This window comes from Saccostrea cucullata, unplaced genomic scaffold, assembly GCF_032062105.1.
Source record: "Saccostrea cucullata isolate Sc308-1 unplaced genomic scaffold, CSIRO_AGI_Scuc_v1 ctg14661, whole genome shotgun sequence".
Taxonomy (NCBI): Eukaryota; Metazoa; Mollusca; class Bivalvia; order Ostreida; family Ostreidae; genus Saccostrea; species Saccostrea cuccullata.
Window position 1 is genome coordinate 1 of NW_026919321.1, and position 15,329 is coordinate 15,329.

The following is a 15,329-nucleotide window of genomic DNA, read 5'->3' on the forward strand; positions in this document are numbered from 1 at the left end:
GTGCTGTAAAGTGCCATGCTAATTTACTGCCCCCCCTCCCCCCTCCAGTGCATCACATTCTTAAGAAGCTGCAAATTTCATGTAATCAATTCTTATGGATCAAATTTTTTATTACGTAGTGATACAATGAATCAGAGTAATATACCATTAGAAATGTTTTTTCTCTCCCCCCCCCCCCTTTTTGATGTGACATAATCAAATCAAGTATTAATTTTTTTTTTTTGCTCTTTTGAAGACTTATTATTTTTATTGTAGGTAATTAACAGGCTAGGATTAAACTCCTTAGGACCATTCAGTCCCAAAGAGAGGATTATTGAGTATGTTGGATTCAATTAATCACTACTAGTTCCCTCCCTTTATACACAGCATTCTAGGTCAAATTTTCAAATTTAAAATTGGTAAAAACATTTATTAGAATCCATAATCAGATATGTGTATAATATGTAAATTATAAGTGATTTTTATTTCTGTAAGAAGCATAATTAATTTTATCTGGAGACTACAGATTTAAATTATCTCCCTGAAAGAGATTTTCATAAACTATAATGAAATTGAAATGTGCTACAATCACCTATAAAATTTAAACATAAGTTGTGTGATTTTGATTCAGATACATGATCTCGGATGATGCTGATGGTGGGCCCCTTGTATCCATGGATGTCAGGGACTTCGTGATGACAGTGGGGTCACGGTCTCCCTCCCCCGGGGGTGGCTCTGTGTCAGCCCTGGCAGCAAGTCTTGTGAGTAAAATTCTTAAAGGATTGTATACTTTAAATCAATAATTTTTTTATTAGCTCACCTGAGCCGAAGGCTCAAGTGAGCTTTTCTGATCACCTTTTTTCCGGCGTCCGTCTGTCCGTCTGTCTGTCTGTAAATTTTTCACATTTTCAACTTCTTCTCAAGAACCGCTGGGCCAATTTCAACCAAACTTGCCACAAAGCATCCTTGGGTGAAGGGGATTCAAGTTTCTTTAAATGAAGGGCCAAGCTCTCATTCAAGGGGAGATAATTAGGAATTAATAAAATTTGGTGACATGTTTTAGAAATCTTCTTCTCAAGAACCACTGTGCCAGGAAAGATGAAACTAATAGGGAAACATCCTCAGGTAGTGTAGAATCAAGTTTGTTCAAATCTTGACCCCCGGGGGTAGGGCGGGGCCAAAATGGCCGACCAAAGTTTTACATAGAAATATATAGGAAAATTCTTTAAAAGTCTTCTTCTCAAGAATGACAAAGCCATAATTCATCATATTTATATGGAAGCATCCTCAGGTAGTGTAGAGTCAAGTTTGTTCAAATCATGACCCCCGGGGGTCGGGCAGGGCCAAGATGGCTGACCAAAGATTTACATAGAAATATATAGGAAAATTCTTTAAAAATCTTCTTCTCAAGAATGACAAGGCCATAATTCATCATATTTATATGGCAGCATCCTCAGGTAGTGTAGATTCAAATTTGTTCAAATCATGACCCCCAGGGGTAGGGCGGGGCCAAAATGGCCGACCATAATTTTACGTAGAAATATATAGGAAAATTCTTTAAAAATCTTCTTCTCAAGAATGACAAAGCCATAATTCATCATATTGATATGGAAGCATCCTCAGATAGTGTAGATTCAAATTTGTTCAAATCAGGACCCCGGGGGTAGGGCGGGGCCAAAATGGCCGACCAAAGTTTTACATAGAAATATATAGGAAAATTCTTTTAAAATCTTCTTCTCAAGAATGCCAAAGCCATAATTCATCGTATAGATATGGAAGCATCCTCAGATAGTGTAGAGTCAAGTTTGTTCAAATCATGACCCCCGGGGTAGGGCGGGGCCAGGATGGCTGACCAAAGTTTTACATAGAAATATATGGGAAAATTCTTTAGAATTCTTCTGCTCAAGAATGACAAGGCCATAATTCATCATATTTATTTGGAAGCATGCTCAGGTAGTGTAGATTCAAGTTTGTTCAAATCATGATCCCCGGGGGTAGGGCAGGGCCAAAATGGCCGACCAAATGTTTTACATAAAATAAAGGAAAATTCTTTAAAAATCTTCTTCTCAAGAATGACAAAGCCATAATTCATCATATTTATTTGGAAGCATCCTCAAATAGTGTAGAGTCAAGTTTATTCAAATCATGACCCCCGCAGGTAAGGGGGGGGCCAAAATGGCCGACCAAAGTTTTACATAGAAATACATAGGAAAATTCTTTAAAAATCTTCTGCTCAAGAATGACAAAGCCATAATTGATCATATTTATTTGGAGGCATCCTCAGGTGTTGTAGATTCAAGTTTGTTCAAATCGTGACCCCCGGGCGTCGGGCAGGGCCAAGATGGCCGACCAAAGTTTTACATAGAAATATATAGGAAAATTCTTTTAAAATCTTCTTCTCAAGAATGATAAAGCCATAATTCATAGTATAGATATGGAAGCATCCTCAGATAGTGTAGAGTCAAGTTTGTTCAAATCATGACCCCCGGGGGTAGGGGGGGGCCAAGATGGCCGACCAAAGTTTTAAAAAGAAATATATGGGAAAATTCTTTAGAATTCTTCTGCTCAAGAATGACAAGGCCATAATTCATCATATTTATTTGGAAGCATCCTCAGGTAGTGTAGAGTCAAATTTGTTCAAATCATGATCCCCGGGGGTAGGACGGGGCCAAAATGGCCGACCATAGTTTTACATAGAAATATATAGGAAAATTCTTTAAAAATCTTCTTCTCAAGAATGACAAAGCCATAATTCATCATATTGATATGAAAGCATCCTCAGGTGTTGTAGATTCAAGTTTGTTCAAATTATGACCCCCGGGGATAGGGCGGGGCCAAAATGGCCAACAAAAGTTTTTCATAGAAATATATCTATTAGGAAAATTCTTTAAAAATCTTCTTATCAAGAATGACAAAGCCATAATTCATCATATTTATGTGGAAGCATCCTCAGGTAGTGTAGATTCAAGTTTGTTCAAATCATGACCCCCGGGGGTAGGGCCGAGTTACAATGACCGACCAAAGTTTAACATAGAATTATATAGGAAAATTCTTTAAAAATCATCTTCTCAAGAATAGCAAATGCATGATTGATCATGGGACTACTTTTGGATTTAAACTTTTCAATAATAAACCAATTACTACTTTTTCCAAGTCAAAGTGCTCAGGTGAGTATTGTGGCCCATGGGCCTCTTGTTATGCCTTATTCTCATAAGAAAACTATTTTGTATTTTACTAGTTAGACTATTTAATTGTTTTTGCAAATATGATTGTTTTACAATGTACCAGTTTATATCCTTAAGATATATACCCGAGAGTGAAATTACATGAGCAGATTGTCTCTTATATGTATACATGCACACTTTTAATTCATAAGTGTGCATATAGTGATGTGTGTATCAAAATTTAATGAATTTCATGCAGTACTCAAAAAATATTTCCCACCAACCTATCAACCCAAATTTTTAACCCTGAGTCAGAAGAGGGTAAACAAAAATTATTTATCTTTAAGGGTGCCTCCCTTGGGAGTATGGTGGGGTTCCTGACCTATGGAAACAGGAAATATTACGAGCTGGATGGTAAGATGAGAGAACTGATCCCCCCGCTGTACAAAGCCATGAAAGACCTCATGCAGTTTGTGGATGCTGATGCCGCAGCGTACAGTGAATACATGGTAAGTTGGGCCATTATTAAGTTTTCATGCTCTGCTCAGCATATATTAATATAATTATTATTTTTGGTATTCGCCAACAAATAGAATTAGATTTGTATTGGTATGGAACTTAACATAAAAAGAACATAATTGTGTGAATTTTTTTTTTTCAGTTGGCAACAAAATTACCAAAAGAAACAGAAGAAGATAGAATGATGTAAGTATGGACTGGCAATTTGGCCTTAAAATCTGTGTTAATAATCTCTCACTCAAATGGTCAGTCTAACCATGTGGATTCTAAAAATCTACCTCAATTTGTATAGTTACAAAATGTTCAAAATTGCTATGTTGCATCTGACTGGTTTTTCATACAAGTTCCAATTACTGATATAGGGTTATTTTTGTCTTAGCTTTCACACTTTCAAACAATTCTGCCTCATTTTAAAATTTGCTCAGTCACATTTCTGAACTCATTCTGTTTTCTTTGAATTTGCCCTGTAATTAATTCACCCAGTTGCATCTAGGGCAAAAGGGACGAAAATAAAACAGATGTGAAAATTTCCAAATATATGATATTGATAGTATTTTTTGTGTTTAATTTTCAGGAGAGATTATGCCATGCAGGAAGGTCTGAAGACAGCTATACAGGTTCCACTCACCGTGTCTAGAATTGCCAATCAGTTATGGCCAACCATCAAAGAATTAGCTGCTATCTGTAACATTAACTGTAAATCGGACCTACAAGTAAGGCAGTGCTATAAGACTGAAGCTTTGTAATTTGATAAATCAGTTGTTTTATAAACAATTTATGGTTAGACCAAGTACCTATAATTTATTATTTCCACAAAAGTTACTCTGAGACTCATATAAGTTATCTCCCTTTATATGCGTTATCTTTTAAAAATATGTATATTGGTGATTATATTTATTAGATTTCTGTAAAGTAATGAGAATAAATTATGTAGTAGCAAATTGTAAGTGTACATTCTATGATAAAATTTGAATTTAATTCTTTGAGATTTGAATACAGTATGTCATATTTTTTTCTGAAGGTTGGAGTGAGAATGTTAGAAACTGGTGTATGGGGAACATTTTACAATGTAAACACTAACCTGGCTGATCTAAAGGATCCAGAGTTTACATCTCAGGTATAAAACAAGTTTTCAATAAGACATATGTTTTAATTTTAATTCTAATTATTGTTTTGTCTACTTTTTTTCCTCTGTAAACAATCATAAACTTGGGAAAATATCAATTTTCCTTGCTTAATTAATTAAAATCAATTCATCACAATGACATAATATTAATTTTTCCAACATAAAAATAGGAGTTATTTCATGTTGCAGATAAACAAAAAACATATCTAGATTATTAATATTTCATTACAGGTCAAAGAAGAAATGTCTGCTGCTATTAAATATGCACAAGAGGAGTGCGCTGCAATATTAAAAATCCTTGAGGGACGTAAAGAGTAAAAATCAATTGTGTTCAAAACTAAACTGCAATAAAACCGTCCATTGTTGTGTGCCTGTTGTGGAGATTTGGTTGTTATGGGATTTTAATCAGATTTGTGATGTAGTTTTTAGGATATCTAGTAGATATTAGGATATCACTAGTAGATATTAGGATTTCTAAAAGATGTTAGAATATCTAGATATCAGGAACAGTTGTGTTCAAGATATAGTTTTTATTCATTTGTTGAAAGTTTGGACCAATTTAATTCTTAGATTTTAAGAATTTGTCCAATTTTAATCTGAGAATCGATAACGTTTGAATTTGTGAAATAAAAAGAATGTTTCATGAGGCAAATTTAAACTGTACAATATACACACATATACACGTATATAGTGTATTTAAGTGATCAGATTTAAGAGATGTAGTTTACCAGTGACATAAAGCATTTGTATTTTTAATTTAAAATGATTTTTACAATTGTCAATGTGCATTGTTTCCCTTTAGTATAATTTCAGAGTACAGTGTGTGTGGCACTTTTTTATGTACTAATAATGCAGTGTGAAAAGGCTTTACCAAATTTAACCATTGTGCTTATTTTGCTTATGTGATGAGAAGCTTTTAGTTTTTATAGAAGTAGAAAAAAAGACAGTTTTAAGACACATATATGAATTCTCTATACGAATTGTGAAATCCATTTTTTGTATGCCAGCTTGCATATGAAAGTACTTTTTCTCTTAAAATATTTATTTTCTGTCAAACTGCTGTTTCAAATTGTTTGTTTATAGATTTATATAATTGTGATTGTTAAGCATTGTTATGAAAGCAATATCATAATTAATTTATGGACGATGGAAACACATCACATTTTAAAGTTTTACCATGTTTATAATTGTTACAATTTACTTAAAGTACATGTATTATTCCATATATTATAATATTGTTAATATGATATAAATAAAGATAATATATATTATACATATATCATAAAGGACCAAATGGTAAGGGAAACAAATGTGATAAACAGTATTATAATTTAATAGCATGAATTGTGTCAGTATCATTTTATTCTCCCTTTACCTATGACTATACATAGTTTTATATTATCGATTAAGACATCTTCATGGTTTAGTTTTTAAGGGTCATCGATACTCTGATAAGAGAGATAACTTTTAATGACATACATGTCTATTATTCCTTTATAGATTTGCCAAGTTGAAGTGTCTTTTTTGTCCAATTTTGTCCCGCAAGATATGCTATAATTGTTTGTAATTTACTTATAAAATACTATTCTTAGTAAAAACATGAAGGTTCAAGCAACATTTAATATGAGTGAGCAGAGGATTTATGAACCTTAACTCAGAATATTCAATGTCCTCTATTATTGTTAACGGTATATGTATGTCATATATCACATAAATGGTCAGTCGGTATAAATTGTTGTTTTGATGGTGATAATTACTGATGACTTACAGTATCATGAGTAAATATGTATATTACAATCAAGAAATAGTCAGTTTTATTTAAAACCTTAAAAATAACATTACAACAGGAATTTTGTTGAATGTTTATATGCTAAATTACATTCCTGATATTTGTGATTTGTAGTTTTATCATATGAATGTTTATGCTATATATATATAACATTTCTGACTTAAATTATATTTTTTTTTACACAAGAATGCTTATAATAGCCAGGAGTAAGATGGCTATATACATGTACAACATTTTCTGTTTTATAATTGTTTTGCTAAACCTCTTTTTAAAAATACTTATCTTTTAATAGAAACAGCCTTCTCCAGAAAGTCATTTTCGGTTCATTTGATTGTCAGCCATGAAGCAAATTAAATCATTGAGTACATATTTTTTATTGGATGGAGTCGTAACTTAATATTTTTTTTATGATATTAAGCATATTTATCAATTATAAAAATATAAAGAAGATGTTTTTGGATCTTAACCTTTCCAAGCTGTATTTATAAGATAATATTTTGAAATATTTGCTTTAATTTGTTTAGCACTTTTTTTGGAAGCCTTCACTCATAGCTTTCTTCAGATGTATGGAAAAAATCGTTATGAAATAGTGAAAGATTAAAGAAATAAAAGAAATCAATTGTTTCTTCTTATCCAACATGTTTGTGTTTTTGATGTGATAACAATTTCAGCCTTTACCAAATCCAAATTCCTTATGGGACTTAATTTCAAATATAACGAATACTTTAAATATTTTTATGCCCCGCCATGAATATGGCCGGGGCATATAGTGTTTGTCATGTCTGTCTTCCATCCTTCCATCCTTCTGTCTAGCTGTCCTTCCGTCTGTCCTTCCATCACACTTTGCGTTTAGGTCTGTTCAAAGCTAAGTTTCAAAGAAACTATCCAAGATATTTTCACCAAACTTCATATGCTGATAGATATTGATGAGAGATATGCAACTGCATCATAATTTTTTGACTTTGACCTTTCCTTTGACCTTGACCTCACTTTTCTTATTTTAGTGTTTAGCTTAGTTTTAAACATACCATTCAAGATGGTGTTATCAAACTTCACATGTTGATACAAAGTTGCACGGATGATGCAACTAGGGATGAACACTACCAGACTTGCTTCAGATGCTGGATCTGACCTACATTTTCCAAATGAGTGGCCAGGTTAAAGTTTTTGGAGCAGGTCCATTCCTAAGGAACTATAAGCCCTACTTGGACCAGACTTGCATGGATGATGCATCTAAGGATGGACACTACCAGACTTGCTTTGGATGCTGGATCTCACCTATATTTTCCAGATGAGTGACCAGGTTAAGTTTTTGGAGCAGGTCCATTCCTAAGGAACTATAAGCCCTACTTGGATCAAACTTGCACGGATGATGCATCTAGGAATGGACACTACCATATATGCTTGGATGCTGGATCTGACCTATATTTTCATTCCCAAGTAACTATAAGCCCTACCTGAACCAAACTTGCATGGATGATGCATCTAGGGATGGACACTACCAGCCATGCTTCGGATGCTGCATCTGACCTATATTTTCATTCCCAAGTAACTATAAGTCCTACCTGAACCAAACTTGCATGGATGATGCATCTAGGGATGGACACTACCAGACTTGCTTCGGATGCTGCATCTGACCTATATTTTCATTCCCAAGTACTGTAGACGTACTTTTTCCACGGGGTCATAATTCCGCGGAATCTCAATTTCTGTTGAATCCGCGTGTAGAAAATTACGCGGATTTCTTAGACAGTCACTGTATGCCTTACATTTATATTGAGTACGCTTGGACAAATTTCCGTGGAAAATTTGTGACCGCGTACATAGCGTAAATTAATACCATGCGGAAAAAAGTACTTCCACAGTAACTATAAGCTCTGCTTGAATCAAACTTGCATGGATGATGCATCTAGGAATGGACACTACCAGACTTGCTTCGGATGCTGGATCTGACCTACATTTTTATTCCTAGTAACTATAAGCTCTACCTGAACCAAACTTGCATGGATGATGCATCTAGGGATGGACACTACCAGAATTGATTCAGATGCTGGATCTGACCTATATTTTCCAAACAAGAGACCAGGTTCAAGTTTTGGGAACAGATCAATCCCAGTGAATTTGAAGTTCTTGATATCTACAGTATTAACAACGTTATGAATATTTGTTCACACTATACATGTTTTTCATGCTACATGTATAGAAATGTGTATATGCCATGTAAGGGATAAACACAACTTTCAAGAATATTATTGTTGGGATAAATACTAAATATTAAGAAAATATGATCTGAGATTTGCATTTAACTTACACTGATAACTTTCGTAGAGTTGAGCTTCATAATCTTTGATTACCTATGTTTTATTAAAGACATCATTTCTAGATATTTTTATCAAACTTCATATGTTGATACATACTGATGAGAGATATGCAACTGCATCAACAATTTTGACCTTGACCTTTTATTTGACCTTGACCTCACTTTTATCAAATTGTGTACAAGTCAGTCTTTAATTAAAGACATTATTTCTTGATATTTTTAACTTCTTACGTTGATACATATTGATGAGAGATATGCAACTGCATCAACATTTTTGACCTTGACCTTTGCTTTAACATTGACCTCACTTTTCCTAAATTAGTGTCAAACGTCATAAGCTGATAGATAATGAGGTGAGCATTTCAAGTGAATCAACAGTTTTTGACCTTGGTATTTCCTTTGACCTTGACCTCACTTTAATGAAATTAGTGTCAAACTTCATATGCTGATACATACTAATGTAAGCAATTCAGCTGCATCACTATTCAAGATATTCTGATGAAATTTTATATGCATACAAATTTTCATGTTGCTTTACTAATATATCCTCGGCGTGGCATTTATGTCCTATGGACATATTTCTAGTTTGCATTATCACTTTCATATATTTGGTTTGTTACTAACTGTCTATAAGATATATTGTGTGGATCATCTTCACCTTTTATTAGATGGATTACATGTGTCTATATATAGTCCTTGAATAAGTGAATTTTACAGTGTTCTATTTTTGAAGTTCTAAAGAGCATGTGACTATATCCGTCTCATTGGCATTTGAAATTGTTTCACTCACTTTTAAAAAATGTTACTCTTGGAAATGTCGCAAGAAATGCGTCTTTTCTCTCATGTAATTGTTTTTTTTCAGACATATGCTAATTTTCTCTTATATATCCGGTAATTGTGTTTGCAGACATATGCGTCTTTTCTCTTATGTAATCGTTTTTGTAGACATATGCGACTTCTCCATAAGAAGGACAGTAGAGAGAATGAAAAAAATTGATAATTAGTGGAATTCTGTAACTAAGAATACAAAATGCAATTTCTGTGTTATAAAATGATTTTAATACCTAAGTACATTATTAAAAAGAACCAAAGTTTGAATTCAATCTAGGATTTAGTGAGCTATAAAGCATCCCTGATTGAAGGGGAAGGGGTGTTAAATTATGAAAATGATGGGCCAAGTCGTCTTACAAGGGGAGATAATCAAGAAAAGAAGAGAATAGTAAAGGGACATTAAAAAAAATTTCTAAAGAACCACTTGGCCAGTGAAGCTAAAACTTTTATGGAAGCAACCCTGGGTAGTGTAGATTCAAACCATTTGACCGTAAAAGCTAAAAAGCTTTATTCGGTAATGATTAACCCATATTTGCCCCCCAAAATCAAACTTTGACAGAGAAATATTTAATTATGTTCTTAAACAGGGGAATATATGCTGACTTCAAAACACTGAATATTTTCATTAGCAATGACGTTATATGTTTGAAATGATGTCACGAAAATGACGTAAATTTAAAATTTCCATGATTTGTACAAAAAAATTGTATATTTTACGTCGATATTTTGAGTAAGAGTCACCGAGCGCAGATCTGATCAGGCTCAATATTTTGATATGTGTAGAATGATAATATCAATGAAATATGTAAATATTGTTCCTGAGCAAACTTGCGCTCTGTAAATTTTAAAGTTAAAATTGTTGAAATTTTGTCCATTTTGTCTTCTTTCTAAAAAATGATATAAAATTGAACTAGTTTGTGACGTCATAAAAACAAAAATTGTCAATAAACTACTTTGAAACTATAATATGATCTGTTAATTTATATTTCTCATACAATTTATAAAATTCAGCACATTTCAAGAATTTTTCAAATATGACTTTTGTGGGGGCAAATATATGCAATATACCGCATATAGTTCTTTATGTGGAAATGTAGTGTAGATTTTAAATTGTTCACATTTGTACCTTAGGGAAAAGGTTGGGCCACAATAGGGAATTCGAGTTTTACATTAAAATTTAAAGGAAACATCTTTTTTCTGAGAACCACTGGACCAGAAGCTGAAACTAATGTGGAAGTTCTATGAGATAGTGCAGATTCTAAATTGTTCAAAACCCTCAGGGGGAGGATGGGGCCACAATAAGTATTACAATTGGAGAAGCTGGAGTAGAACACAGGGTCAAAGTTACTCATGTAACCATTGTTACCCTATGGTACGTTTGTTAAAAAGTTTGTTACTTATTCTCGTCTTTTCTTTTCTTTGAAAATATTTAGGTTAGAGAAAAGATTTTGCAGTTGAGAAACATTGCCTTTCATACATACGAGGGCTGTTCGAAAATTATTGAGACATTGTGTATATTTTGCTTTCTAATTAACGTCTTTCGGTGAAAATTTGAATATACTTTTGACATACATTAAGAATTGATAAAAGCAAAAAATATTTCTCAAATATTAAATATTTTCTGTACAATGATATGTAAATGCGTCATCAGTAGGGGTACCCGGAGCAGTCTCAAAATCAGATATTGAAAATATGTAACACCAACCTTCTAACTATTCGTGGACCCATAATAAGAGCGAAACTATATCTGTCTATGTGTATAATTTTTCAGCTTTAATTCAAATTCATGTTGTGTAACTTTGACAGAATTTTGATCAGGAATACGGAGATCATAAAACATTAAGCGTGGTAGAGAAATCTGCTAAAAACGAAAAAATGGATTTTGACGTCATGGGCGGAGCAGCGAATATACCTAAAATTTTGTGTAGCGCAATGTAAAACTCTTTTCCAGACACAAACCTGCTAAAACAATAACTACCAGAAAAAAATAATGTGTTAGGGTTTGTTATTTCATTGGTATACATTTTTTTTTTTACAATTAATTCAACCAGAGTAAAATCAAAAGCTCCGGACCACCATCAGTTATTACGTACGGTATTAATATCGTTACGGAATCAATTATCGTTGACCCGCGCTGCATAAATCGGCACTGCATGATTTTAAGTCATCTTTTCCCACAAATGAAAATATTACACTCGGGTAGCAACAGCATGCATTTTTAAGGAATAGTTTAAGAAAAGAGACTGTTTGATTTTTGTAATATGTTATATGTAATAACAAAGAAGGAAAAAAATTAAACGCTTCCCGATCGTTTTACATGCGAAACCATCCCTGCATGGCTGACGTGACGTTAAAATTACGTAGTGATGCTGCTCCGGGTCGATAGACATATGCATGTTCACCGAAACTCCTCTTATTGTCATAGAAATAAGAAATTTTGCATAAGTGTTCTTTTCGTTCTTTATAAAATGTTGATGAATTTTCCTGAAATTATCTCCGTCCTTTATGGAGAAAATGTAATTGTCTCAATAATTTCCGAACAACCCTCGTACACTACAAAACGCCAAAAATGTTACCATTGCTGGAAAACACGATCCACATCTTGTATAAGTGGGGACATGCAGAATATTTCTTTATTGCTCGATCATGCACAAACTACAGCATAGACACATTGTTTGTAAAAACAAAAAAACTGCATCATGGTAATCTAACAACCTAGCTCTATGATAAACATTTCCTCTTTATTTTTTTCTATTGTCATACAGCAATATACCTTCATCACCTGCATACCGAGTTTATATATCTCAGTTGATTCGATACGCGAGATCATGCTCTAGTATGAACAATTTCTAAAACGAAGTATTCAAGTAAATTATCCATAAACAAGTTGATGAAACAAGAATATCGACAATCTCGTTTAAAGTAATCATTTCGTAAGTTCTATGGTCGATACAATGACCTTGTCAGCAAATACAATTTATCATTGAGTCAAATGTTGACTGACGTTTTTCATACTAAATATTAGGCCAATATTTACACACTGAATTGTCGACGGATTTTCCCATCATTTCCCGATCATGACGGCGGACGTGACAGGTCGGCAGGGTATGCTCACTTCACCATGGCATCTGATCCCACCTCTGATGTTTTGTAGGTTTGTGTTTGCTCTGCTCCAAATTTGGAATTTTTAAGTACACTTTTGAGCTTGAACATTGTTCGTTTTCTCAATATATTTTATACTCACGCGTCGAAAGATACAGGGAGTATCAATGTGAACTGCAAGCGGATTGATACGTTTTTGACGTACAGTAAGTTTTCTAACATAATATTAATAGATATGATACGAAGTATTATTTTCATATACATTATATTTCAAATTTTATGTTGTGATAATGAGTTGTTACTATTTCTGTTCTCTGTGTTGAAATTTCTTCATATCATGATCTGACATAAAAATAATTTTTGAAAAAATAATCAGCCTACAAATTATTTTCCATGTTGCTCAAATTAATGCCATTATTGTTCATGAAAATCAATATTAGAAATTTTAGATTTTCTAAGGGAAATTTATAGCAGAGGGTCGGGACCTCTTAAAACATTCCTTAAATGTCTACTATAAATGGTGGTTAGAGATGATTATACATTATTGTGGAATTTTGAGCTTGAATACTGTTCGTTATTTCCATATATATCATTGATAAAAATTGAAAAGTTGACCCACCAAAAAATGTTCATTAAAAGTATCTTGAAAGGAATACATATAAAAAAAATATCAATAAATTGTAAAAATATATAAAGTACCTCAATTTAAAGACTGTTTTAATTTTTTAAAATAATTTGAAAGTAATTTTTGATATTTAACTGGTCTAAGATTAAAGAAAAATTAACTACTACAGATTATTTCCATTTTAGCTCATCTGAGCCGACGTTTAAAGTGATCTCCTCTCATGAAATGCCTGCTGTTCGTTAAGCGTTTTACAGAGAATTTAATTTTATATTGCAAGTTCATTTGTAATTTAAATGTTTGTTCCTGATCCCCCCCCCCCACCAAGCTCTTTAAAACAAGGTGAGTACTTTTCTTTTTATCTTTTTAGGGATATTTATTTATGCTTCACATATTAAAAATATTGTTTTCTTTTACACACGATGAAGTTATCGCATAAAAACAGAAAAAATTTTTTTTTTTTAACCCATATGTTTTGACCACTTTATACTGATTACATGTAGTAGAGAATTAAACAATTCTACTGAATTCTGCTCAAAATTTTATTCAAGATTGGTTGCGTCCATAATGTTTTTCTTATTTGAAAAATCATTTTATTTTATTTGTTATAACCTAAATTATAATCATTTTTATTAACTGTTTATGAAAAGGGCATGGACACAGTTTCAAATGAATTTTTTAAAAAACAATTTTAATGTTTACAATTCCTAACTAAGGCATCATCTAATGATCAGCAAAAATTTGAACATCATTTGTTGATTAACAAAGGAGATACAGAACTTAAAGTTCTTCATGATATACACAAGGTTCCTTGTTGTTTGTTTACATATAGAAAATATCATATAAACAACAACATGAAATTCAGCAAATAACTAGATACTGCCTAGTAAACGTATTAAGAATGAAATTCCTTATTATTATTATCTGTCTTGAACGGACAATTTTAGTATATCAACCTATGTAAACAAAAACATGACACGAACCCTGTTGACAGAACAAAGGTTTGGAGCTCTGAATCTGTCTGGTATCGCGACTAATGAAGTTCAAATTTTTAATGATTATTAGAAAGACCTTAGTTAAATATTTGTAAAAATGAAAAAAAAAAGTTTGAAAATTTTTATGTGAACTATGTCCATGCCCCTTTAGAAAGATTCTTTAAAGTCATCGATTGTTTAAGAATGCAAGTTGAGTTCATTGTCGTGTTCATATATTGAGAAGCCGAAAAAGGTATATTTTTATACGCCACCATTCAGCCAAAAATTAAGTTAAACAAGTCTGCACTACTCTTTATTTAAAAAATTATTAGATTTCGTCGAGTCGCAAAATTGTTTCCCTAAATGAAGGATATGGAGATAACGAATAGTATTCAATATCAAATTCCATAAAACAATACAAAATAGGAGCAAAGCAAACACGGACCTCCGAAACATCAGAGGTGGGATCAGTGCCATGGAGGAGTGAGCATCCCCTGCTGACCGGTCATACCCGGCGTGTGCTCCTTGTCATGATCGGGAAATAATGGAAAAAAATCCGTCGTCAATTCAATGTATAAAAAATGGACTAACAGTTAGTTTGAAGAACGTCAGTCAGCATTTGACTTAATAATAAATTGAATTTGCTGACAAGGTCGTTGTACCGACCGTAGAACTTACGAAATGATGACTTAAACGAGACTGTTGATATTCTTGTTTCATCAACTTGCTTGTCAATAGTTTACCTCGATTTAGAAATTGTTCATACGTAGAGCATGCTCTTGCGTATCAAATCAACTGAGATATATACACTCCGTATGCAGGCGATGAAGGTATATTGCTGCATAAATAAGAGAAGTTGACCATAGAAAATTTAAAGTCATCACATTTATCATATAGCTTGGT

The 15,329-nt window shown here is 32.9% G+C and overlaps 1 protein-coding gene across 1 annotated transcript; it reads left to right on the forward strand.

Annotated features, from left to right (window-relative positions):
- Positions 1-255: 255 nt before the first annotated feature.
- Positions 256-5,956, forward strand: LOC134229450 (formimidoyltransferase-cyclodeaminase-like; the record flags this gene model as incomplete). The annotated part of the gene is made up of 7 exons (XM_062711204.1): positions 256-317; positions 611-740; positions 3,491-3,652; positions 3,805-3,848; positions 4,237-4,375; positions 4,684-4,779; positions 5,020-5,956. Coding segments are annotated over 7 exons (720 nt in total), but the record flags the coding sequence as incomplete, so codon positions are not given.
- Positions 5,957-15,329: the final 9,373 nt, after the last annotated feature.